The 27,247-nt window shown below is 41.7% G+C and overlaps 1 protein-coding gene across 1 annotated transcript in view; it reads right to left on the bottom strand.

The window, feature by feature from the left end:
- LOC131264859 (SCY1-like protein 2) overlaps positions 1–27,247 on the bottom strand; it is a 60,980-nt gene that overhangs the window by 1,971 nt on the left and 31,762 nt on the right. Inside the window, exons 9-18 of the mRNA XM_058267126.1 lie at positions 24,840–24,985; positions 24,444–24,597; positions 23,265–23,441; positions 23,094–23,166; positions 20,728–20,864; positions 20,413–20,626; positions 20,175–20,333; positions 18,775–18,869; positions 17,141–17,206; positions 11,240–11,389 (exon numbers count right to left, since the gene is read on the bottom strand). Of these exons, the coding sequence (XP_058123109.1) occupies positions 11,240–11,389; positions 17,141–17,206; positions 18,775–18,869; positions 20,175–20,333; positions 20,413–20,626; positions 20,728–20,864; positions 23,094–23,166; positions 23,265–23,441; positions 24,444–24,597; positions 24,840–24,985 (1,371 nt within the window). The remainder of the gene's footprint in view (positions 1–11,239; positions 11,390–17,140; positions 17,207–18,774; positions 18,870–20,174; positions 20,334–20,412; positions 20,627–20,727; positions 20,865–23,093; positions 23,167–23,264; positions 23,442–24,443; positions 24,598–24,839; positions 24,986–27,247) is intronic.

Below are 27,247 nucleotides of genomic sequence, written 5' to 3'. Positions count from 1 at the left end.
AGATGCAGGGCGATCGACAAATGGTGCGTTAGTTAGCCAGAAAACGAATACTATACAGACCAGTAAAATAAGTTACTTTTTTTTTCTACAGTAAAGCATTTCATTCTTCGACAGGAAAACACGAACGGGTTGAAAGACGAGCAAGCTGAAATTAACCAAGTAAGAAATAGATATTGTAATTTCGACTCTAGTAGAGGCATACCGATTCGGTTAAGAAATCAATTGCATGCGAAGTTTAGAGATTGCATGTCAGAGAGTATCGTACGACTTTCCCAATCGAAGTAATTACATGCTGTGGTAAAGATTAGAGAATATTTTCGATAGCATTAGGAAGCAGTGTGTATTTAACGAACATTCTCTACCTGAAACGTGTATATCCTGAATTTACAGTTTTAGGTTAACAGTTTTTAGTTTTAAGTTCACAGTTTGTACGATGGTGATCGATGGCGGTGGGTATCGAAGGTAGTTAGTAAATTTAGTTTCTTTACCCCTTATCACTTATTTTGGAGTCCTTCGCCGGAGGATGTGTGGGAGGATCCGATGCGTCGATTAAAACAACCATAGCGAAACGCATTTGCGTGTAGCTCTACGTTTCGCTTCTATAACCAATTACCGACGTGTAGCAAACTGTTCACCAAGCTATTCTACAGTAGCTTTTGAAATGATTTGTGGAGAAGCAATGAGTTCCAATTCGTTGAAAACAAAGCGAGAATTTTGCTGAACGACACACAGTAAGCTACGGACTAGGAAGGTTAACAACTACATCACCGAACTACGGAAGGTTTTCCAATCACAGTACGCAACGGAACACGATCGTGGTGGCGATCGTAACAAACGTTCTAAAAGACGCTAGGCGCGTATGCTACGGAGAGAAACTACTCATCAGCAAACTACGCAACATCAGTCCACGATTTTCAACCAACGGCAAGACGCTCTAGGGCCTACGATCGTTTGGGTAAAACCATCGATCCTACGAGCTACGGTTGACTACGGAAACGGACGGGCTATCGCCATAAGGCTCGTCGACCGCTTTCTTCGCGGCAGTACCACTTCAGGGCTTACCTCACGTTGGGGCGGGTGGACAATGCATTCATGCTCTGACCGTGTTCGGACACTCCAGCAAACCGACTACAACTCGTACTGCGGGAGTGGCAAGGGTAGGCTGGCAACAAGTACGGGTGGTTTGATTCCCAACCGTCTACAGTGGGCTTTTTGGGGTGTGTTTGATGTGTGTTCGGACTTCACAGATGGCGGAGTGGTGCTGGCGGTGGCCATTTTCGCTATACGCTAGTGCTTTCGCTGGTCGAACAGATGAAGGTGAGGCTGGTATCGGTTTAGGGTTCGGTAGTGCGAATTTCCAGCCAACACACGTGCACACTAACGGAAAACTAAGTTTGCTTCTTTAAGTGCGCCATTTGTTAGGGAATAAAAGTTCGCTATGCACTGACAGTGCCAGGGCGTTCCACCGTTCGTACGTTTTATATGTTCTAATCGCAGCTTTTACGCAGTGCTTTGGTGTGGTGGGTCTCTACTCAACTAGGCAAAAGGCATGGGACATGCGGTCGGCTAGGGTTGGTGGCTCAGAGCCTTAGATGTTTTCTATTTCCACACTGTGGGGGAGACAACAAGTGGTGGTGGAATGTTGGGGCCGCCAGGAAAGCGGAGGATTGGTTTTTCCCGACAACTTTAATTGAACGACTAGTGGTGCGGTGGTGCGTGAGCATTTCGCTTTAACGATCATTATCCACGCTAAAGATGGACGATGATCGGGGGCGGTTTTTAGTGACTTTTTCCAGTACGGATTTGAAGTTTTTGGTGTTCAGTATCTGAAAGTATACAGATGGTTGTGGTGAACAAACGGATGCCAAGCGGTTTGGTTTTCGATGCACGGGATGTGGGTCATGCAATGGGGGATGGTGATGCCAGATGGTGAGGTGGTGTGGAATGGTTGTAGATGAAAAACCATGGTTTGGGTTTGAGTGCAAGCAAGGGCAGTGAGTGAAGAAAAAATAAAATTGGCTTGTGTTAAATTGAAAGTGAAATTATTGTTTCCTGAGATAAAACCAGTTGGAATAAAATTACGGATTCGTTTGAGTAAAACAAAAACGTACAAAGTTTTGTTATCTCTACAGGTGGACTACAGAACTAACAAGTGGGAAGCTAAATTCTATACCGGGTGCGAATCTCGCCTGCATCAAATTCATTATCAAGAAAAGTTGCTTTTTTACTTCAGTTTAGTCATTCGTCAACTTACTAAAGGTTCTACTATACAGACTAGTGTTCTACTGGTACGATCTTACTTGTTCCAAAGGTCCGATGCCAGAGAGTCGAAGTGGAAAACACGCGTGGTGTTAGCTACTGCTGCTGCTTACAAAGTGGACCACAATAGAGTTCATTTGATTTTTGATTCTTCGTTAGGTTTCTCCTTTCCGTTACAAATATCACTACACATCAATTGAGACATCGAATCGGTTACATCATGTAGAGTTTGTTAACGGTGGAGCTGGAGATATCGTTTAGTTTGAACACATAAAAATTGTGATTAAATGTACATGTTTTGATTCATTCCAGCCATGGCGCCATCTTGGTGTTTGTGTTGACGAAGGATTGTGCTGAGCGTTGTTTGATCATATGTTGCTTTGATTGGTATTCTCTTACGCTAGGATATTTTTCAAATATAACTTGACGGCTACGTTGACAAGCTTGAAAACGTGATCGCAAAATTGCTGCTAGAAACCGGTGCCGTTTACATTTACATCTGCAGAAAATCTCGTTTTTTGTTTCGGTTGCTCCCAACAAATTAGCGTCCCCCCGTCTGCCTGGGACACTTCGGTTGGGAATGGTGGTGGTGTTGTTACAGTGGTGTCGTACTTGTGGCATGCTGTAGTTCTGTGTACATTTGCTACCGTTTACTACGTGGTTGGTGTCTCCGTTATGGTTTATATCATATTTTATAGCTATAACGTTAGCTTTCTTTAAATATTCTTGTTTCTAATCTATGTAAGGTTTTGGTCTAGATAATGGATAGATTAGAAAAGAATAGTGTCCGTGCTAGTGTGTGTGTAGTAGTGTTAAGATCAAGCACACGATAGACACCGAGTTCAGTTTGAAGTAGCGAAAAACCTTTAGATGTAGAATATGCGATAGTATACAAGAGGCCTAGCAGAGGGCACACAATAGTAAACTACGGATGAAGTAGAGCTGTTGCATGTTACGGATGCGTTTACATCGATCATTCGTCGTTCCTTTGCATGGTCCCGGTTTTTGGGTGGATACGTTTGCGGCAATTACATTCAGTAGCGTACAGGACAGGCCTATAGAGTGGGTTACACTGATGGACACCTTTAGTCTCTAATTTCATGCACACACCCGAGTCGCCGGAAGGAGAGACGAAAGTGAGTCCAGGTGACAGATGTGAGAGGGAGAGAGTAGTGAAGTGTTGGATACGGAATTCCGGAAGGTGCTCCGCACAGGAACGCACACCATCCCCGGACGGTCGCTGAAGGTTGAATCAGTGTTCCGGACATCTTCCGGACGGGTCAAAGCTTCGGCTCAGGGCTCTCACTTGCCAAGCACCTGCCGTACGGCATCGTCCCAGCGAGAGCCCGACCCGTCTCAGAGCTTGAAGCTCTTGCGCAGGTTCTTGATCGCCTTTTTCTGGCTCTTCTGGAAGCTGCGCTGGAAGTTGCTGCTGGCGCTAGGGCTAGTGCGCGAGGCCGGCGCGTACGACAGTAGATCCAGCGGCTTTAGGTTGGATATTTTCGACGACTGCTTCACGACGGTCGACTGGACGGTCGACTGGATGATCGCCAGGGGTTTTCGGTTTGTTTTCGGTTCGTGATTCGTGTAGTTGTGGGCATGTATGTGTGTGTTTTTTTTTTAACATTCACAATTCCATCGGAGCAGATCAAATTAGCACACCGCAATAGCATTAGTCGTGTTGTTTGTTTGTTATGAGAATCAACAACATTTCAGTGTATTTCAGGAATTAATGAAAGAAAGAAAACAGAGAGAAAGATAAAGAGAAAGAGAAAGAGACAGAGAAAAAGACAAAGAAAAAAAGAAATCTTTTGTAGGAAGCACATTCTGTACCCAATTCGTAACAATACGTATCGACGTGAGTATGTTCTTTTGTCAGGAGTTTTGTTTTGCTCAATTCTGTTAATTTTTCCGTGCCATTCTGTTTCTGGTGCCCGATTTTGTTCTGTGTTCATCTTGATCTGTGCTTGTAGGCATATACTGATGGCATTGTTTTAGAAGTGATGTGTTGATGCTGTACATGTTTCTCAACTGTTTTGAGCTGTTGTGCGAGTGTCCGCTCTCAGCCAACGCCAGCCGTGGGCAGCCATGGTGGTCGTGACACTTGGTCTAGGTGTGCGAAAAGCGGTGTAAATCGATGCGAATAGCATCCAGCACTACGTGTTTTGGTGTCCAGAGCGAGTGAAAGAGAGACAGAGCAAGCTGATTGGTTGGCGTTCGATTTTTTGGTTTGTCTATTTGTTTTTGTTGTTGCTGTTTTTGTGGCGTGTTCCGCTAAGATCACCGATCGTGCTGCTGGCGATGTGATTGTGGCGTGCTGTAAAGTTGTTAACATTATGCTGGACCAAGTGAGCTCTGTGCACTAATCGATCGGTGGGCAGGTTTGGCTGCAGTGTGTTGTGTTCTTTGTGGGCAGTGCTTCCGGTTGCTTTTGAACGTGAAAGTTGTATTGGTGCTTGTCCGTTATGGAAAACTTGTGTAAGCGACGTGCTGCCGGTTTAAGTTCTATCAATTTTAAAATCACGTAACAATGCTTCTTGTTGCATAAAGGTGCGAGGAAAGGTTAGTTGCATTTTAAAAAGTTAGATAAAATATATTTTAGTAAATGCTTTTTGCGATCTGTACAATAGTATACGAGAACAAAATATTGGATAGCTTTTGGTATCAACAAAACTATGCAAAAACATGGTCAATGATAAAGATAAAGATATGTATAAAAATCAATTGATGTAAAACTAAAGGATACTACAGGATGTTCAGACTACACCTTTTCTTTTACATACGCGCGTAGATAGTGTTTAAATGAGCCATTTTTCCATGTAGGGATTGTTTTACTTTCCTAACATGGAGCATATGTTTCGGTAACAATAATTCTTTCGACGATATGTTTTAAGATTTGTCCTTTCCGGTTTAGTTTGGAAGTGAGTTGAAAATAATATATCTTTACAATTGCATACGGATTTGTTTAATTTTAACGATAGTTGAAAATAGACGTTTGCCCATTTTTATAGGCCTAGGAGCTGTAAATTAGTCTGGGGGAGTAATGATCGTTTGTACCGATTATAATAAGTATTTACTTCGACGCAAACGATTGACAAATACATTAAATTCATCGAAAATGAACGCTAGACGGCAAATTAAACGATGGTTAAAAAAACAAATCCGTATGCGGTTCCGCCTATTGTTCAAAATTTTTTGTTTGACAGTTTAAATATTGTATCCCCAATCACCATCTTTTCATATCGTATGAACATAAAATTTTTTTCTTGTCTAAGTTTTTTAGAGCCAAAACTAGTTTGGCTCAAATTTTCAGTCCCTTTGGTATAACAATTTTAACACGCACTCCACTTTGTGCTATCACCCATGCAAAAACTTTCTTGGTGCAACATATATGGCTGTTTATTTACACTCCTCTAGAGAAATTTTTCCCTTATATAAAAAAACTCAATGACGAAAGTGAAAGTTACTGTGTACCGCGCTCTTAAATCTTGATTTTGTGCTCACCTGCAAAGGATTAAGGTACAAAAGATTAAGCCTTCAAGAAGTTTTTGTTTTTTCATTTCTTCATTCGCACATTGTGCTGGGAATTGGGCGAGTATATCAGACCAAGCTCGGTAGCGATGGTCGACAATAAAATCATTGTAAACGCCCGCTATGCGTGGGATGTGGAGCTCAACAAACTTTTCCAACCGTTGGAAGTATCGTGCCATGCCGGAAATGAGAACAAATGACAGCTATCAAGAAATATGGCTGCTCTGGAAGTAACGTTGCGAATTACCATTTCGAACGTGCCACTGGTTGGCTGTAATCACCAGTGGCATGGATGAGCAAAAGCATAGGGTGTGAGCACATGTACCACGTATGCAACGCTGGGAATGTTACATCCGCGTAGCGCCGTAATACATCATACTGGATTAGGAGTTTAGTTGCGTAATGAAATACCCAAAGCATTCCCGACACAGCATGTTGGCTCCCTGGACAATTGAAAATTCGTGAGCTCTACAGCTGCCGAGTTGCAAATTTCCTGGATGGTGCCAATGAGATTGTGCCAGAATGGAAAGGTTCACTGCTATGGTTTTCAATTGCATTCGGGAGTGTGTTTTGGAGCATGTGCTTTGATCAGTAGCATGATTGGGAAAGCATTGCGGGTACCATGCAAAATGGCATGCGGGTAAAATTAGGCACTGTGCGTTGGAAAATAAGTTTTGTTAGCGATGTTTCTTTAAAGAAAGTTTATATAAATCATGTCAAACCAAATGTAGGCGCCTGGTAGTTTGAAGGAGTACTTTTGATGGAGACGCCTGGTAGTTTAAACCAGGGGTTTTGATGGAGGCGCCCAGTAGTTGGTACGAAATTTTGAAATGTGGAAACCGAATGATGAAAATGATAACCAATTCAATACTAATTTTAAGGAGTCGAATTTTGAGGAGCTACAGCATTTTTCGCAGTTTCAACAAACAACTAACAAGTGCCTCGTTTCGGGACACAGTTTGCGTTCCATAATGGCAACAACGCCCCACGTATGGCATAGCAACATTACCGTTCTACAATGTTACATTCTATGCCTAACATATAAGGCAGAAGTTTATATATGGACGATATTTAATGAAGAACGGTAATGCTTGTAATGGCAGAATATGTTGCCTCATTGTTCACGGAGGCTTATAGTGCTTCATGACACATTCAAAGAATAGTTTCATCCAAAGTGAATTTCCAAAGTGAAAAGCTCCTAGGCTTGTTATAACTCTGATGAAATTCGAATACGGCCAAAAAGACGGCGTATTTATCTAGAAAGCATAATGGCACATTGATTTATAAAGCATACAACTGTATTGCAAGGAATAAACCGCGTATAAAACGGTATATCATATGAAATCAGAAAAACCATAGGAATGGTGTATCAAAGAAATAGCGAAGCGAAGGTACTTTTTTTGTTAAAATCCATCAGAACTGAAAGGTATGACTGCGATAGAAACAGAAATAAATAACGACGGTTGTGCCATTGCTACAAGGGGACAGATTTTATCTGTAACACTATAGTGGCAACTTTTTTAATTGCAAACAATGCAACCGACTCAGTTTTCAGCACCTGCAGTAAGGATGGCGAGTGTAAGGTAGGTGCGGTTTCCATAGTGCACTCAAGGAAATGGTTATGCCTGGGCTCTGGCAAACGGAAATGGAAAAGTTCTGCTTTAACGGCGCACAAAAAGTTGCGGCAATATGGGCAAAAAAGGTCACCACTGACTGCTTTTTACTTTGGGTTAGGGTACGGCAGCTTAGTTTAAAACTAAATTGTATTAGAGGTAGCACTGAAGTTGAGATGGAAAACAATACTAAAATAAAATAAAATATAATAAGATGTTTTGCAGAGAAATAGAAAGCTATATAAATAGAAAAAGAAAACTTTGCCAACATAAGAACAATGAAGGGGTGTTAATTGAATGGTAGAAATTTAAAAAATATGTTGTAAAATTAGAACACTAGTATAGATAATAAGGAAAAGCATTTGGAATTCTTACAACACGAATTCCAAGTAACGAGTTACTAAAATATTTACACAGGAAGCCAGTGAAGCGATGCAGCTTGTGCTGAAAGCGGAGGCATAATATTGAGAAGGATGAAAAACAATAGAAATTCACGCAATCAAAAAGCATGTACACATTTCGTAGACACAGTAATAGCAACTGTTAGCGCAATATGCATCTGATGCAGGTTTAACGGACGAAGTGACACTAAAACAAGATCATTGGTTCTCGGGCAGAGAATGAGTAAACATTTGAATTAAAATCAACGAATAAGAGAGGAAAAAACAACATGAGTGAATGTAAATTGTAGGAATACAAAATTCAATCTTTTCCTTCGATTTTGACCGATTGTTATTTTACTGGATTGTCCAAGCAGCTACTTAAGAGTAGATATGTTTACTTAAAACTAGTTGTTATGAAGTATGTTCCATGTCGTATTTAATTTAATTAAAACTAAGGAAGAAATTAATAGCATGGTGTATTATTTTTATAGCGAAAAAGTATACACCGACGACTAACATAGAACAGACAGATTGATCTTTAGAGATAACATAGATGATATAGATGATTAACATTAAACACACATACACATAAGCTTCCACCCAGTTGACATACGATAGCAAGAGAGAGGCAGATAGCTTTTTGTTCTACGGGATCCCTGCTGAACGACGAATGAACGGTTATTGTTGATGTTGTTTGGTTTGTTTTTTTCATATTTTGTTGTGTTGTGTATCCCAACCAATCACTGTGGTGAATGTACAAAGAGCAAGTGTTCACAATGTTTCATTTTTATGGGATTGACATTGAATGATTGCACACTTTAAATACATCTTATACTTCTAAAAGTCCGTGAAAAATAATCTTGAGGGTTTGGAATTTTTTGAAAGAGGTACGCTTACAGTTTGTTCCCTATTTTATAACTACAGACAGCAGCAAGCAAAAGATCTACACAATGAGGCAGTCGTAGCCACGTTCTTACCGTTTATGTTACTAAAAACATGGGTATCTGAAGGGAAAGGTAGAATCAGTCTGTGAATCCTTTATTTAGCGATTAGTTATAGAGAAGTTGGTTTTAGAAAAGAGACTCTTGTTAAATTTGAAATAACTATTATAGAAAAAATAGTGGCACGGAGAACTATAGGAACGATAGTTGAGATAAAATAAGATCGTCAAGGGATTTATAAAAGTAAACGCTATGAATGTGTAAATATTTACAATGAACGCATTTCTTCGTAATTCAATAATAAATGTTATAGGTTAAGACCAAACAGTACACTTGATACCTTGTTATCAGCACGAGTGCCATTAATATTTTATGTTTTTCGACCGAAACACTGAAGGAGTAACGTAGTTATTCATGAGAATACCCGGTTTAGTTTAACAAAAAGGTTTAATTTTGCAATTTCAATGTTCAAACGTTTTCGTTACTCGCTGGAAGTTCACGTTGTACTCTTAAAAATTACATGAAACGTAATGTTAATAATTTTTGGAAATCAAGTTGAATATGTTGCGGTATATTCACTAGATCAATGAATTATTATTTTTAAAATTTTGAAATACATCGAAATACAGTAATCTATAATTCATAATATTTTACCCACAATTAAATGATCTTTTTAAAATGAGTTTCAATACCCTGCTATAAACACAAGTTTTAAATTATTTAGACGTCATAATAATATCTGCGTTAAAAAATATTCTTCAGTGATTCAAACACGTTACTTATTACCTATTGATTGTCAGCATGAATACGAGAAAAGTTTCAAAGTTTCAGTACAATGCAAATTCAATCTGAATATATCATACCATTCTTACATTTAGATAAACACACACAATCACAAAGAGAAACAGACATTCAACACCCACCATGGTTAAACAAACCTAGTTGGTTGGCCCAGTACCGTTGGCCGACGTTTCACGTAGAGCATCGATTCTTGTCTAGTAAAATCGTTGTTTTGTGTTCTATTTTTTACTGCAAACACATCTTACTCATGTACTTACGTGCTATCGGTATTTAGTGCACTGGGGTAATTCATTGTCGTTGTTCACAGTCTACTTTGGAAACGTATTTTATGTGTGTTATGTGTTGATCATCTTCCACTATCTTCGTCGTTCTTGTTGGTGCAACATAAATGACATTTTGCCGAATTTAATTAATCCTTGAAAGCACAGTTGGCAAAAACTTTGCCGTCGCTAACATCTTTAGTTATATAGAGTTGCGTTCAATTCAAATGAAACGAGAACGCGTATCAGCAATGAAAGTGATTATACAAATGAAATGTTTGCTTATGCTCTGCCCGTGATTGCAATGAAAATGTTGTAGTGTAGTTGAGTTCAGCTGATGCAATTTGAAATATTTTTACAGTATTTTGTTCGGTGTACCACATGCTTTTTTACATACTAATACAGTTAACGTTGAATGTCGATTGCCAGTCGAGTTGAATTGTCAAATTTTGCTATGATTTTCATGATCAATCCCTTAACATTTGAATGCCAATACATGTATAACAATTTAACGTTTGCGATTCGTTTTAAATTCTTCTCCGTGCTTCTCAATATTATTGCCATGGTCTAGCGAAACTGGGGGTTTTGAAAGTGTTATATTACATGCCTAAATTGCCATTAGAGTCCCTACATAGTGTTTCTTTTGATTGTTTGTGTTTCGTTTTTATTTCTAATAGCAAATTCGATCCAATGTAAATTTCAAAAACGAAAAGATTTTAAAAAATTTTAAAACCAAAATTTCAATAAACAATTAAATCAACCAGTCATGGAAAAACAACCAGTATCTTCCGGTCCGACAAAAAGAATCAAAATGTGAGTATATTCACAGCCATATATTAATGCAGTCAAAATGAAACATTTAGAAAACGCAATAAAACGGATCATTACAATGGAGTCGTTATAAAATATTTTAAATCACGCCAATTAGATAAAATGTAGTTGGAAAATTTAGAGGGAATTTCAGAATTAATGTTTCGTTTTGTTGAAAATAAACCAAAGCAAAAATTCAATCGGACGCTGGAAGAAAAACAGAGTTCACGCCAATAAGAACAATTTAAGACAAACAAAACAGTAAAACTGTGAGCCAACACACGTGACAGAACGGAACCGATGGCAAAGAAAGTGAACCGTGAAAATGGGTGATGGTGATCGAGCTCGCCACAAACATGGTGTGGTGGCGGGGGCCGAATGTGTGCCATGTGTGCCATATGTGTGCCATGTGTGTCACCAGATGTGCGCATGTGTGTTTGTGTGTCTATGTGTGTGCAGGTGTTCTGATGCGTATGCGGTGGGGTTTCGATTGTTTGGTTTTAACGACTAAACGTAATATTAAGTGACGGACACTTTCGTACATAATTGTTTCGAGTTTGACTACTAGAATTTCCATTGAAAAGAGACTGTTGAACCGGACTTGCGGCGCCGGAGCCACCATAACCAGTCAGTTGTCTTACCATGCCGGAACCGAGCTGTTGGAGCAGTCCGGAACCGGAACCGAGGGGCCCGGACGAGAGCACGGTCGAGGTTCGACGGCTCCGTATCGATTGCATGCTCGACGACAGTAGGAACGGAACACTGCTCGAAGTGTTCGGCATCGAGCCTCCCTGTGTGGGTGGGTCCGTAATGGCACCGGGCAGGGTTCAAGTTTCCGGCAGGTGCGGTTGCAACAGGTGGATGGAAGAAGTTTTCCAGATGCGCGTCGAGGGGAAAAGCGGGATGGGCGAGAGAAAAGAAAGAGAGAAAAGAAACGGAATGCAATTAGCGGTTGTCAATTTCGGTTCGTTCAATTGTTTCCTTCCGTGCTGCCGTTGCTGCCGTTGCTGCTGCGAATGCTGTTGCTGCTGCTGTCATGGGTCATTCGCCTTGTCTGTCACAGGATATGAGCGATGGGCGGACACGGACGCACTGCCCCGGGTATCGTCGGGACGGTGGGCCCTGCGTGCTGTGGTGAGCACCTTTTTCAGTAGGTGGTGAAAAACTGTCAACGGCAGCGTTCATTTACGGAACGATGCGGGCGATGATGAGTTTTCCGTGTCGTTCGGCATTGTTTATTGTTTCATGCGGTTTATCGAAACGCTGCTTTCAGCATTACTTTAGGATATTTTGGATAGTTAATGGTAGCAAAACCACTAATCTGTTGAACCAACTCGATTGGACATGTTTATCATTAAATTTTCTAAGTAAACTATTTCCAAACAGGGACAGTTTTTCACCAACTGAAAAAGGCATTCATTTGAATTTTCCAAAGCTCAAATCCTGTAACAATCGGTACACAAATTTAGTGATAATTTGTAGATGCGAAAGTAAAGATTTGGAAACAGTGCCAATAGTGTGCCAATTGTTGCAGAAATGCTAGGAAATTGTTAACAAGGGCTATGCTTGTTGGAGCATAGAATACACCGAACCAAACTGGTAACGTAGGGGAAACAAGGGTAACATACCTTCGGCAAATGCAGGTAAAGAGCAAACACTAAAACACTATGTACAGTAACAAAATCGGATGATAAAAGCAGCACCAGATAGTGGCACACGTATAAACAACAGATGTAGGGATGCAAGAAACACTATTCGGTGGAAAATGCCTGAAACACGGTATGGTATGTTCTGTTCACCGGAAATTCAAGAACTAAAACTTCAATATCGGAAGGTATAAAAGCTAGATGCGAACGTAAACTAGAGGATGTTTTGGGAAGAAAAACAAGGCTACCTTTAAGGCCGTACGGCAAACATTGGCAGCTTCTAGTCACGTTTCGTGAACCTCTGCTGAATGCAAATTGCGCTTCGTCATTTGTGAGCACATGGGCTTGGGGGTGGAAAACTCAAAGAAGGATAAATTTCAATTCCAACTGGATTGGGGGTAGCCAACGCGGCGAGTGATTTAAGGAATGTAATAGAATACCTGAGTATGGCAGGTTGTTTGCTTACCCAACGAGCCTGTCATACACGGCAGGAAGCTGCTAAATCAACTAAAAGGGAATCGGAAGCGTTCAGCTTCAAGTGTGACCGGAACGCACACTAGCACTACATCAGAGGGAAACAGGCACAAAGGTGGGTATGAATGGAATTTCACCTTTCTTGGGGTGAAAATTGAAAATCGTTAAAACAGCGTGCTTTTTTATCAGAGCACTTTTGCGCACGAACTGTGGGAGCTTCAAAAACAGGATACCGTTCAACAATGAAGTGAAAGAGCATCTTGACAGCAGTCAATATAGTTATAGAATTCCATTCCGAACGTTCCGTTTCTCCTTTGAAGCAGGATCTAACGGCCACAGCTAAAGCCATTACTCACATGAAACGGAAGCTGTCTGCTTCCTGTGGCAAGCAACGATTGGGGAAGGAAGCAAGCTGTTCGCTTCGGGCCGAACGGACCAAAAGCTAAGGATTAAGCGAAAGTGTGTGCGTGGATGTGTGCATGTGACGTAAGGGTAGATGTTCAAACTAAAAACCCATTTTCTTCACTGGGAACGTCCGAAACCGCGATGTCCGTTTCGAGTTGGCATCAGATCGCCGTCGGGTATGCGCCAAGCATGAACTAGAGATTGGACCGGAAGCTAAAGGATACCTACGACTAGGTTACGCTAGAGGTAGAAAGACACAGAATTACAGATAGATAGTACTCACGATCATGCTCCGTGCAAGCTAAAGAGCCAGGAAGGGAAGAAAAGCTTATTTTGGTTTCTGTTTGTTTTACGGGTTTCGGTTTTGTTTTTCCGATTGATCGAAACTGCTCAAACGGGATCGAATTCTACTAGCCCTTCCGAGAGCGAGAGTGTGTTCGCCAGTGCCGCCAGACAGTGACCGATGGTTGGTGGTGGTGGGTGTGGTGTTATTGTTTTGCGGTGCTTTTTTTTTGAATTGGTTCTATTCTTACTTCCACGGTGGAGCGTTGGACGATGCCGAACCACTTTACTGTAACAACCGTTAGCAAATTACTTCGGACGGATGAAATGTAAATACCACTTTATTGTGGTAAAGGGGACCCTTGTTAGGTGGTTCACACGAATTGTTGAACTATGTTTTGGGGCTTGGCTAAATATTTTCGTACGATCACATTTTTTTCCTTTTCAAGAACCCTTTGAATTGCTGAACTCCAATGATAAAACAGAGGCTGCAATTGAATCTAAAGTGATTATAGAAAAATCGCATAGAACACCTCAGCACTATAGTTGAACAAGCCTGTATAGTTCTGGGAAGGAATTGACATAGAAGTTAACAAACCGGTAGCAACAAGATTCAATCACGAAGAAATCAGCCAGGTAACACACGCAAACACAGAGCGTCATCGTTTAACTCAATTCATTCCAACAATGCAAGAACGGGAACGAAAGCACAACAAACAAAGAAGAAAAACGGAAGCAACTGAAGCAACGGAAGCATAGGGAAAATTAGTACAAACGTTAGGCAGACGCAACAAAACACTTCTTCTAGCAGACGCCACAAAACAGCACTAAAAACAGAAACTAGACAGAAGCCATCGCTCGAGGACATGGTTAATCAGTAGGAGTAGGATGTAAGCTATTATGATGTTCTATCAGATTTCCTTAATCGGCAATGTTGTACAAGAGAATGAAAAACAGTCGGTAATTGTTAGGATCGAATAAAACATCCCTGGTAGAAAGAGTGAAGTACAAAAACAGTGAAAATGGTTGCAAAAGTTAAGAAGATGAGCTTAAATGGAATTATGTTTTCTCTCTTATACTAAAAATAGTTTCCTATCACTACCCTAGTGTCAACATGAATTTGTCTGTTTATAGGCTACGGCAGGGGTCGGCATACATTTCCTAAAGAGGGCCAGATGAACAAAAGAATCCGTAAGTGCGGGTCGGATATCTTCATATCACTTTCAAAACACCCTGTTAAATGGAGTATCAACTTTCTGAATGTTAAAGTTGTTACATAGAATACACTGTTTTCAGGGCCAATTCGTCGGCATCAAGCTGCTCTTTGTTGGTAGTAGGCAGTGAATTGCACGCGCAAGGTTTTTGTTTGGCATCGTTAGGAACCAGTTTGGGCTTATTAAGTTTAACTTTGCCATTATCGGTAGCAACATTGACGCGACGAGAAAATGTCGCGTTGTTGTCGCGCCAATGTTGCTACCGATAATGGCAAAGTTAAACTTAACAAACTCAAAGTGCTTCCTAACGAAACCAAACAAAAACCGTGCGCGTGCAATTGACTGCATACTACCAACAAAGAGCAGCTTGATGCCGACGAATTGGCCCTGAAAACAGTGTAAGATAAAATACTTGAAATATTATAATTAAACCGTTTTAAACATTATCAATGATTTTTTTATTTTTTCAATATACAAATTTTGGTTTGTTGTACTCTGTTCATTTATTTTATTATACTTGAAAGTCATCCTTGACTCAATTTAAATTATAATCTTTTGGTTTTACTGGCGTACTCTCAGTAATTAAAATAACTCAGATTCGAGAAGTTTTAAATATTGTCTGCCAGATTTTATTTTATAATGGAGTTAAACATTGTATTCTAGTTATTTTGGATGCAAAGTAAACAAGATATTGCCGTTGAATTTTGGACGCAATTAACGAGACTATGAAATTTGAAATTATCAATTATCATAGAAAGAAATCTTATAAAAAGGTATTGAACACCTTTCAACAATTCCAATCTTCATTTTTATGGAAAAACAGAAGCGTGACATTGTGAAAAAGTCCGAAAAGAATTGAGAAAGATTTTCGTATGTGGTACTAAAACATTTTTTTCGGACCATCTAAAATCAGTTTGGGGGCCGGACTTTGGCGACCCCTGAACTACGGTACTAGTGAAAACTAAATTAGCTGATGGAAGAGAGTTCACAATAGAGAACCAGGATAATGGATATTTTCTCGGGTGGGACGCTTTGCAGGAAACCTTTACACATACGAAACGGGAAAGGAAAAAACGATGTATAGTCATTCGTTTTTATCGTCAAAAAAGTACTAACTGCTGCATCGTTGCACTTACACACTCTGTTCATCCTAATGCCCCCTTCTTTTCTACACCTATCCATCTCATCCAGCCTAGCCCGGACAAAGCTGCTTTCTACTGGGGCGAGAAACCAATTGTCGCCAGCACGGCCCAGAAGCGGCAACATGCTACGGGCACGCTTCAGCTGGGATGGTTTGCAAAAGACATACAAAAAATGAAAAGCCAACATTTTGCCACCACCGACTAAATGTCAACAGGTGCCACAAGTTCAACAGGTCGGCCAGTCCGTCGAGAGTGGCTTCCTGTTCCGGATGGATAAAAAAAAGATGAGCTGGGGATGAAAAACTCTCGCACATCCTCATGATGGAACTAGTTCAGTGGAGGCGAGGGAAAACAAACGATACGAACGACTGATGTGGGAAGTTGTTTAGTTTGATGAATCAGCTTCAAAGCAATTTCCTAAGAGACCAACGGTAGAGCGTGAGTTTGGGCGAAAACGGAAGTGGATAGGTGGGGTACAGGGAAGGAGAAACAGAAAGAAAATGGTATTCAGTTAATCAATCACCCCAGTTGGGGTTTTTCGTCTTCTTCTACTACAGAAGTGCAAGGTTCTTGTGCGAAGGATCAAGTGATAATTGGAGGTACGCAAAGCATGTCCTGCCATGTGGCTTTGGCTATCGATGGGGAGGCTTAAGCAAAAGGAAACATACGAACAAACGGAAAATGCATCAAAACTGAAGAAAGCGATGGTAGAATAAACGCACGGTGGGAGGTAACGTAAGGGCCTTTTGGGAAAACACGTTCCATCACACCATTGCGGACAAACGCACACCACATGTAACAGTTTGGTTGATGGACGGACTGGACATGTAAAAAAAAGGAACGCACACTAGAGCCGAGACGACACAGTGGAGATACAGTAACAGAGAGAGCCATCACAGAATACAGTGAACGATTGAACGCACGAACGGACGATCAAACGAAGCCGACCAGTGTGTCGGAGAAAAATATTCCTAGCAGTTGTAGGAATTGTTTCCGGAACGGAACAACGAACGACATGAGCACAAGAGAGAACATTAAAAAAAAACTAAAGTAAATACACTCAAAAAAAACACAGCGGGTCAAGGCAGTCCCACGCGTATTAACCATTCTCATGCGAGCACACAGGCGAATGTTTTGTAACGTAAACGCAGCCAGAAATGGTCGAAAATCGAACCATGCAAGGGGAATCCATTTTCCGGGAGCACCAGAGGCGCACAGTGACTGAAGAGTGAAACAAAGCCCACACAGATGTAGACACGTGACGAAAGCAGGACGCGAGTGTGACATGTTTGGGGACGGACGGAAAGACAGACAGTACAAACACAGAGGAGCGTGGAGAAATAGAAAACTCCATCCGCACACCGGAGGCTTAAACTTACTACGTAAGCAGATGAGGAAGGCACTGAAAGGCTTGAACCGGAGCCCCCTCGGGCGCTAAAAGCTTGCTTGAGTGTGTAAGAAAAGGAGTTTTCGTGAGTTACGTCCCGTCATCGTCGTCGTCGTCAGTGGTTCAATTCGAATTGATGCCACGGGGGTAAACCAAATCGGTATAGGTTCAATTTGAAGTACCGTACGGTCGAAGATTAAGGATGTTTGAGAGAAGAAAAGGAGACAAAAGGTAAAAGGGAAGAAAGATTTGAAGGAAAACATGTTAGTTCATTGTGGGCAATTGATTTCCGCTGCTGTTCGACAAAAAAGCGTGGTTTCATGTCTTCCTTACATTATATTCTAAGCATTCTCGATAAAAATATCCTGGTAGGAAATAGAGGTCCTTTTTTTCGTTTCAAAAGTTAGGCGGAAACGAACAAGATGCGCTTACCGATGGTCTTGCGATAATCTCATAGATTAACAAATTAATCTTAATACGCAGGTGTTTAACACACTCTGCATCATAGCTGTATCGGATGTTTTAGTAGATCATGAATTAATCTTATAGTCTTCTTCCATTTTTCGTATGTTGGTCCCTTTCTTATTTGTCTCTCTAAACAGAGGGTTAATCTAACCTTCAATGAGTTCTAGCTCCCTGTTTCATCGTTGAGGAACAGTCTCCAGCATGCATTTAATTTGCTTTGGTACAAATGTGTCTTGTGCAGGCGCTAAACACAGTTTCCTTGAAATGCCATGCGTGATACCATCACTTTGGCAAATTAATCAAAAATCCTTTACATAAATCATAAATATTAACTACGCCTTTGTCGGTGCAAGATAAATAGATTCTTCCTTAACCTCTACACCGTGTGTGCTTTGAAGCTGGGTGTCCTCCGGGCCGAAACCGTGTTTGTCATTTATCTTCCTCACCGCTGAAGACGCGTCGAACTGTACGAGAGAGCGGCGAAGGTATAGTATTCTATTCCACGGTCATGGAAGAAGGAGGATACGAAAGTGATGCCAATTGCAGAAAGGCATTAGCCGGTAGCGAATAAAAATACACACACGCACGCTAATACAATAGTGTGGCAATCAATATTGTGCAAAAGTACTTCGAACGATGTCTAGGACCCTCCCGGAGTGCGAAACGAACGAAGACGAACTTTATCCCGGCGGTTTGTTTGATAAACTTTTCACCAAGTTGGGTGAACATTCCCAAAACGGCTTAGTGTCGAGCACGTATCGATTGAATCAGGTCGATTGTACCGGTCGATTGGAACGAAAAGGCTTATTCGAAGCTCTAAACCATAGAGTTTGACATGTTCTGAATCATTAAGCCGAAATATGAGACGCGAGTGGGGTGTTGTACGGTGAGTATTGTAGCAAAAGAGAAAAGGTACTAGCGCATAGTATATACTATAGAAATAGAGTTTCAGGTAGAGAGAATAAGTTAGAGGTAAAGAGCAAGAGGTAAAGAGAGAGAAAGAAGTAAAGGCACTAGTTTAGCTGGCGGTTTCACTAACTCTGCTGTTTCGCTACTTGGGCTATTGATGCTACGGTTTCGGTTTAACTTTTCTCTACTACGCACTAAGACACTACGGACTACAATGTTGGCAACGCGGCACCCGGCCACCCTGCTACTTACAGTCGGTGGTGACAGATTGATGTTGGAGCCTCGTCGTTCCTGCGGACCAATGCTCGAATGTCGTCTTATCGGTAACCCTCCGCCCGGTGTGCCACCTGGGGAAGCATGGGAAGAGAGAAAGAAAGCAAACCAAATACGTAAAGAAAAGCGCTCTGCCAGCCCCGGCCAACGGTGAGTGGTCTTGCAGAAATGTTCGTCCTAAGCTTCCCTGATCCTTTAAGTGACCGTTGGCTAAAGTTCACCGTTACGAAAGTAAGTGGATTGTTTCATCGTGCAGTGCAGAAATACCACCGGATCCGTTGCAACTGTAGTGTTTCTTGGCTTGTCCATGGGGTCGGCTACAAATCCCATCGCCCACTCACGTCAACACCACATACGATACACCGGGCGCGAGCCGTTGAGAGTAACTAACCGACCAGAGCATTGCTAATTTATTGTCTGCTGTCTGTTCTAATTTGTGTAATTATTCAAAGGATTATTGTGAAACGTGATGTACGCTGGGCCGGATTCTCTCTCTTGGGCGAAACGAAGCTTCCGCAACCATTCCATTGTTGGGTTGGGTGTGAAGACGAACCGTTCACATACCGGTTAGGATAAGCTGCGAGCTGTTGCTCGATCTCTAGAGGTGCAAACATGTGCAAGTTTGTACGTAATAGAAATGACTTAGTGTCATGGTCTTTGATGTTTAATCTTGTTTTTTAGTGAGGGGAGCTTTTGCAGGAAAGTGTTGTTCCACGTAGGGATTAATTTTGTACATCACTAGAGCAACATTTTAATTTTGGAAATAATTCTCTATGCATACAAGAGATTGTCTCATCTCTTTTTGAGTTTTTGAGTTGTCTCACTCCAAATAATTTTCCATAGTAATGGAATAAAATTTTAGATCTACTACGAAATAAATGCGATAGCGCAATTTGATCTATTGTGAAATGTTCTTTGATTTTCTGCGGACTGTTCAAAAGATAAACCTTTCCATTCCGTAATGAATTAAAGCTCCAAGATTATTATTTTCCAAACGGGTTATTTCAATATACTGGATTCCTTAAGAAATTATCAGGTATGCCAAGATATTCTTAAGGCTATAAACTTCTGCAAAAAGTATTGGTCTATGAAAGGTTAATGAGACGTCGTTTTTCGTTTATTTTTTATGGTTTACGGTAAAATTGATATTTTTCAGAAGAAAAGTGGTGTTTCAATAAAAGTTCTTATAAATATGTTAAATATTGTGTTATTGACACTTATAAATTACATCATACTTTTTTTTGTGGATTCTATTCATACAATATACCTTCGACAAAATGTTAAATGTTTGTAATACCTTCGACAAAATGTTAAATGCTGTTTGTTTAGTTTTGTTCATGGGAAATATTACTACCATTCCCATCGACCTGCGGACTTACCCGGTGACGAAGCACAAGATGGCGCGATGCGTATCTTTGGCGTCATGAGCGTGTTGTCGGACAGACGCCGGTTCGGGAAGGCGTTCACCACGCGCAGGAAGTTGCTGTCCGGCGAGGACGGCGATCCACCGAACCACCAGCTACCTAGAGCACCCGATCCTGTTAGAAATGGGGTTACGACACACAACAACCATGTAGCATGCAGCACGACTAGTCATTCCAATACCTCTTCGGGTACCTGTCGAGTTCTTCCGGGCCATATCCTCGGCGCTCGAGGTCTTGCGCTGGTCGATGCGCAGGTTCGGTATGTTGAACTGCTGCGCGTTCATGTTGTCCGAGGAGAACTGGTGCCGCAGCGGCCGGTGCCGGTCCGGCGACGGGAGCGACAGGTTGTCCAGCTTCAATTTGTTACGTTGTTGTCTATCTATTTGGTCCAGCATTTCTTGGAGCACCTTTCGGGAGTGTGAGAGAAAGCGAGAGGGAAAGAGAGAGAGAGAGTGAGCAGTTCTATAATAAAGCATCCAGGCCGCTTAGCCAAACCCAATTTGCGTACCTCTAAAAGGATCATGAACTGTTCCAGATTTAACGATGGGTTCACCGTCTGCGGCAGCAGCGTGGGCATCACCTTGGTGGCCATGATGTTGACGGTTAAGCCGTACTTCTTGTCGCATAGCATGATTCGATAGATGTCTGCAAGGACAGGACGTGGGAGGAGAATAAAAATAAAAACTCTGTTTGCCATCCAGAAGGGTGCACCGGAGTGCGGCAGAGAAATGGCGTTGGAACGGATTCACCCCATTCTTGCGCGCGGAAAAGCCGGCCATGTCATGTCCCTCGTGTTCCGTCACATCGTGGCGGAAGAGCGAAACATCCATGAATAATTTTATGCATCAAACGTTATACGTTATGCATGTACGTATCGTACGTTCGCTTCGGTTTCAGCGTATCAACCCACAACACCACCACCACCGTCACCACCATCGTTCGCTGTTCAATTTGCTTTATTAGTGTATCAACCGGTTTATGACATGATTTCCAGCTCATTAAATTACATTTAGTGCCTGCTTTGGCTGGCGAGACGGCCCCAGCAGAACCGCTGGTGGGAGGTTCATACGGCCTTGTACGGATATCATTGGAAACCAGAAGCAGCTGGCTTTTATGTTAGGGGGTTCGTTGTGGGCAACCGTGCATTTCGATCCGGAGGTAGCAAGTTAATTATCTTTTTGTTGCGTACCGACGCCGATACACCTCGCTTCAAAGCCGCACAAACCGCTGCTTGCTAATGATTTTTGATGCATCGCTTGGGAATGAGTTCCGAGCGGCTGCAAAAGCCGCGTTTGTTTACGGAATCATGGGTCTGTCACATGGATTTTTGCGGGCAATGTGTGGTACAATATTCAAACGTCATTATTCTGTTACCAGTATTGTGCACTTATATTAGGCGGAATAATTGTAACTATTTTCCAAATGAGCGTAATACCGAGGGACTGCAATGAATGCATTATTATAAATATGGAATTGCTTGTAGTTCAAGGAATTTCCTAACTTATTTTCAGAACCGTATCAGAACATTCCCACCGATCCCGTACCATTTCGTTTGGCCATGATCGACGCCTACGGTCGGTCGTTAAAAATACACTTTTCCGAATTGCGCAATATTGTGAACCCGTATCATGGCTCGTCTGTTCCACGTTGGAGATGCATTCGAATGGTTCGTTGGTTTTCCGATACGCCCTCGTGTGGGCTGTGCGGGTTTTTCCTCTTCGTTTCCATGCCGGTGGAAAGTATCGCACCAAGGTATAGAAGTTGTTTTCCCTCTGGAAAGGCTTGTCTTACCGGTCGCAGTCTAAGTATGAATGACATTTTTAGATTGTTGGAAATGCGAGCAAAAAAGGATCGGTGGTTGAAATATGACTATTGAAGTGTTTCTTACTACTTTGTGGCGAAAGGGAAGGGCGTTTTAGTTGCACATATTTGCGAAACATTTTACCATAAAAATGTACAGTTTGTTCAGGTGGCCAAGCTCTATCAGGATTTCAAAGTGCTGGGTAGGGGGCACGCAATGGATGATGTTGCAACAATAAGTTTGAAAAACGGAAAGAGCAGATATGAAACACAAAAAGACAAACACAACTGCCAATGTGATGTATAAGTGTGTAAAAAGTTGTGGTTAGGTTGGAAAATAACTTTATAGGTTTTTTGTTGTATTTTCATGATGTTAAAATGTATGTTCCACAAAAACATCAAGTCAAGCTATAATGCTTGAAGCAATATCTACGCTGAACACTGTAGTGGATGCATTTTTTGTATGATCATGCAACAAGCCTTATCCATCTCATTAACACATTGACTTGGTGACTTCCTTTTCCTTGGGCAGTCGGTATGAACATGACCATAATGTTAGGAAGTGTTACTGAACATACATTGATATTCATGCTTTCATACGAACCAACCGCTCGTAAATGAATTACTTTTACGCTTGCATTTTATTTCCGATTAATGAAATCCCCGTTTTGTAGCCCATAACGAAATGTCACGCTTGTCAACAGGATTGTACATTTGAAATACCGTTTGAGCTACAAGTCGCCCGGTATTCTGCCGTGAAGTTTCAATTCTCGGAACGAAAGCAACTGGAAACTTCCATTATACGATGACACAGCATTGGTTCTCTATAAAACACGTCCGAACCAACGATTGCGTTAGCGCTTTGACAGGCACAACCGGTAGGTTAATGACTATGCATGAAAGCGCAGATTTCCCTCGAGCGCCCCGGAGAGCGCTTACGGATGACGTTGCACACTCACGGTAGCGTGCAGTTTCTGCTCGGTGTAGAAGTAGGCGAACCCTAGGCGGATGCACATACAACCTGGAATTGCGAAGGGGACCGCACTGCTGGAACTACATAATCGCCATACTTACTGACAACGCGCACCACGATGTCCGGATCGGTGAGTCGCACCTCCAGCAGCAACGGAAGCACCTCGTCGATTATCTGGAACGGGATTCAGGAGCCGGTTTGAGTGAAAGGACGCTGCGACGTGCTGGCGATGTGCGACCGATTCGAACGAACTGAACCGACCCAAAACTCACCTGGGACTTATCCAGCTTATCCAGCGTCCGCTCGACGCACTGCAGCACGTTGCCCATGATTTTCAAATCGCTTTGGTTCTTCTCGAACACCGACTTCAGCTTCGGTAGCACCAGCTTCTTGATCGTGATATCATCCAAGTAATCGTACACGTTCGTCACCGCGACGAGGGCAGCACTCTGGAGGGAAAATAGCAGGAGTGCTTGGATGGTGAGAACGGTTTCGTCACCGAGCCGTTTGGTTGGGCGGGTGAGTGGGATTGAAAACTGAAATTAATTTATCACTTCTCCAATCTCGGGTGCCTGCCCGAGCCGTGGGGCTCAGGTTTCTTTCGAAGCGTTGGACCGCAGCATTGGAAAAGTTTCGTGCAACCAAAGACGGTTCGATGGCTTCTCTTCCATCATTGACTCTGATATTACCGTTTAGAAAATTGACCCCGTGGGGGCGGTGGGTGGAGGGTAGGGTGGAGCAAGGCACCCACTTTTCTCTGCTTAAGCTCCTCGGTTCACCACACGCGACGGAGCTCAATAGACGGAAGCTAATCCTGCGATGGAAAAGCTTTGCGAAAGGAGCATGAAGGATTTTTGGAAAACGGTTGAGGGGTTTGTCAAGTGTACCGAAAGTTCATCCAGTTTGGGATCTTGATAAGGCTTTTATAGGATCAGGGCCATCTATAGAACCGTTGCCCAAATGTCATCGATGTGAATGTAGCTTTATTTCAAATTCCACTATTTGAAATAGCCATGATTTTTTAAGAATAATAATGTAGAGATTCATTTGATGATCAAAGAAAAGATGGAAACTTGGATATGAAATAGTTATGATTAAATAAATAGGAGAAAAATGAAATTAACATCATCTGATACCAAAAAGCAAATTTAGCATTGGGTAGGAAAATCCTATTACTTGTGAATGGAAAACACAAAACTAAAATAGGGCCAGAGGGGTTATACATTTTAAATACTCATTAAAACAGGGATTTAACGGAAATGTGAACAAATCAAATTTTGTGGAAAGTAGAATAACATTCTCTGATCCTAGGTTGATGTAAATGGATAATGCTGGTTAACGATACAGTGCGCTTCATGAAGTTCCATCTTCCACCTTCCCTCGACCGTTTGAAGTGGGATAGAATGTCGACAAAGATCCTATCCTTTGGTACACTGGATGCCCGGACTTACCTGAACCTGTATCGTTGTGCTTTCGAGCGCGTTGAATAATAGGGGCAAAACTTCGGTCCGTATATCATCCCTTGGTGTTTTCTCTAGAATAATGTGTAAGTTCTCTAATAGCGCTACGGTGGCTTGTATAGATTTTGGAGCTACAAAAACAGTCCTGCGGTGGTTGATGGAGCCGCCCGGTGGTTGATGGAGAAAGAGAAAGAGAAAACCAGGTAAATATAGAGTAAACGGCAAATACAATTAAAACACTGCGGAGCTCGGGTTGTGGTGCGCGGCGTTGGGCAGAGTGATACAGCTAAGAACCGAAGCACTACACACTCTCACACACATACACACACATGGTCCAAAACGGGTAACACGGGAACACACAATGGAGCTGGAACGGTGGAGACTTACTTAAAGGTAGGTAAAATGATTGCTTCATATTCCGTGTTTGAAGATTCTTGGACCAGGGTGAGGGCGGGCTGCAGTACGGCGGCCAGCACTTCGTCGGCTCGCATTTCCTGCTGCAGATTAGGCCAGATGTGCTGCCACCAGAGTTTCTGTGGAAGAGGACCAGACACGAGCAGGGTGTTACCAAGCGCCACGCTGGAGGTTTGAGGATGCTTTTGACAGATAAATTGAATGGCCATTTGTAGCTTAACAGTATAAGCATATGCTCACACACACACATACACACACTTAGTTTAAACAGTTTCATCGAGCATTAAAACCAAGGTGGGGGGATCACTTGCAATTCTATTAGTTTCGATGGAAAGCTATTAACACTGAAGTGCACCAAGTATGTTTTTGGGAGATAGAGCTTCTTGTGTGTATGGCAGCAAACTGCTTAAGCTTCCCATTGTGCCTCAGAGTGTGTGACGTTGCAATTTCAAACAACTTGGTAGAGATTAAGAGGGGTGATCTTAGTATAATCAATTCAAAACTTTATTATCCGGTTTTTATGAGAGTAATTGAGTGATACTGAAGCTGAAGCATGTTTGAGGAATTATTATCGTTGTCTATATTTTAAGCATGCACACGTTTTATACGAAAAGATTGAGTATCAATGTGTTTTGCTTCCATGATCAACATATTTGTGCTAGGAATCTAAAAGCAAAGAGCTTCTGTTTACTAAATCGGTAAATTTTTCTTGATTATATTTAAAAACTCTCACATTTTACTACCTCTACATCATTGTTTTATAAAGCCTTTCAAAATAAAAAAGATTCGATTGAATGAATCGTTAACCATGGTTTAGTACTGCTTTGAGGTATTTTTATTTTAACGCTTTTCTCATCTCTCCACTTAACAAAAGGCTGGCAGAAGGGAAAACAATAAAAAATAACCTTCCAGCCAGGTAAGTCCGAACACCAGGGCTATGAAGTGTTAGGCATTAAATTTACGACCAACCGCGGCCCGCGAATGGCAAATTAAACGGCAACAAAAAGGCCTATCGAAAGCAAAGTGATTTACAGGGTACCAGCAAGATAAACTGATTACTGGCGGTACGCTTCGGCACGTGGAAATCCTTTGAAACGGGCCAGATATAGACGACGGGTAAAGTGGGCTTGAAAACGGGAAGTTTCGAAGGAGGAGAACGAAATATTGTTACATTCGATCATGACGTCGACAGCGAAAAGACGCCTGATGGAATCTAATTTACACTTTTATATCGTTAATGCTGAAGGGAATTTGGGGATCGGGAATTTCGGGGATCGGGTTTTTGGGAACGATTTTTCTCCGACAGCAGAGTGACAGGAGTTGAATGAAATGTGCAACAGGTTATTGTCGGAAAGACGTGAACAAGATTGCACCGGGCAATTGGTTTTCCTATGGAATACTGGTTTGCTCTTCCAATAAGAAAACAGCTCAAGCCACTCGGAGCGCTCTGATTGCATCGATTGAGTTTGATTGATTTCCGAACAGGTTCGAAATCGGTCCACTAGTCAAGTCGATTTACCGGGCTGATGGGTAAAGTAAGTTATTCCGGTTAGGCAAAAGGTTAGGTTTTGCAGCTCGAGTCGTCCGTATGATGTTTATTGAAAAGCAACGATAAAGATGGTAAGATATCGTATCAATCGGCAGTGAATTGGGTAACTGATCAATGGAAGTTTTGCTACCGATCTGTTGAACCTTTATTAAGCACGAACGCAAACGAACGGTAGCCTGTGGCATGTTTACGTTAGTAATTCAGCAATGTAGGGCAGAATGCAAACATCCTTTTGTAGATCAAATAAAGCTTGGATATCTATTGATGTGATGCTGATCAGTAAAGCGATAATGTTACGTTCAAATCAAAATCAAAACATCGAGAGTAAACCCTGACGTTGAATTGAACAAATTTCATTACTGAAAAATCAATACAAATCAAATCAATACACCATCATAATCAAATAATAGTGTTCTTTTTCAGAGCTCTTCATTTTCTACCTCGAAATAACGGGCCGCAGGAAAAGTGTTGTAAATATGCGAATGAAGTGCGTCAATGTTTTAAGTATCAAATAGTTATCGCAATTGACGTCCACAGTGTGCCCTACGACGAATGAATTAAGAACAATTATGGAAAATACCAGATAGCCTTCTGCCATTTCTGTGCATTTGTGTTCAACAATTCCCGCGTAATAAATTTTCCCTCTACTGAGTTAATCTTCCGGCTAGCTTGTGTACGGAATTAAGGAGGAAAATTATTACAAATTTGTGCACCGTAGCGCGAACGGTTAATTCTTTCACAAGCCTTTCTCCACCAAGAGTCAAAGCCCTATCCACCTCGCCTTGAAGGTTAACCTGTGCCATAAGTGATCGGAATGAATTTAACCTCCCTT

Source organism: Anopheles coustani, chromosome 2 (genome assembly GCF_943734705.1).
Source record: "Anopheles coustani chromosome 2, idAnoCousDA_361_x.2, whole genome shotgun sequence".
Lineage (NCBI taxonomy): Eukaryota > Metazoa > Arthropoda > Insecta > Diptera > Culicidae > Anopheles > Anopheles coustani.
This window is presented reverse-complemented; position numbering and strand designations above follow the sequence as displayed.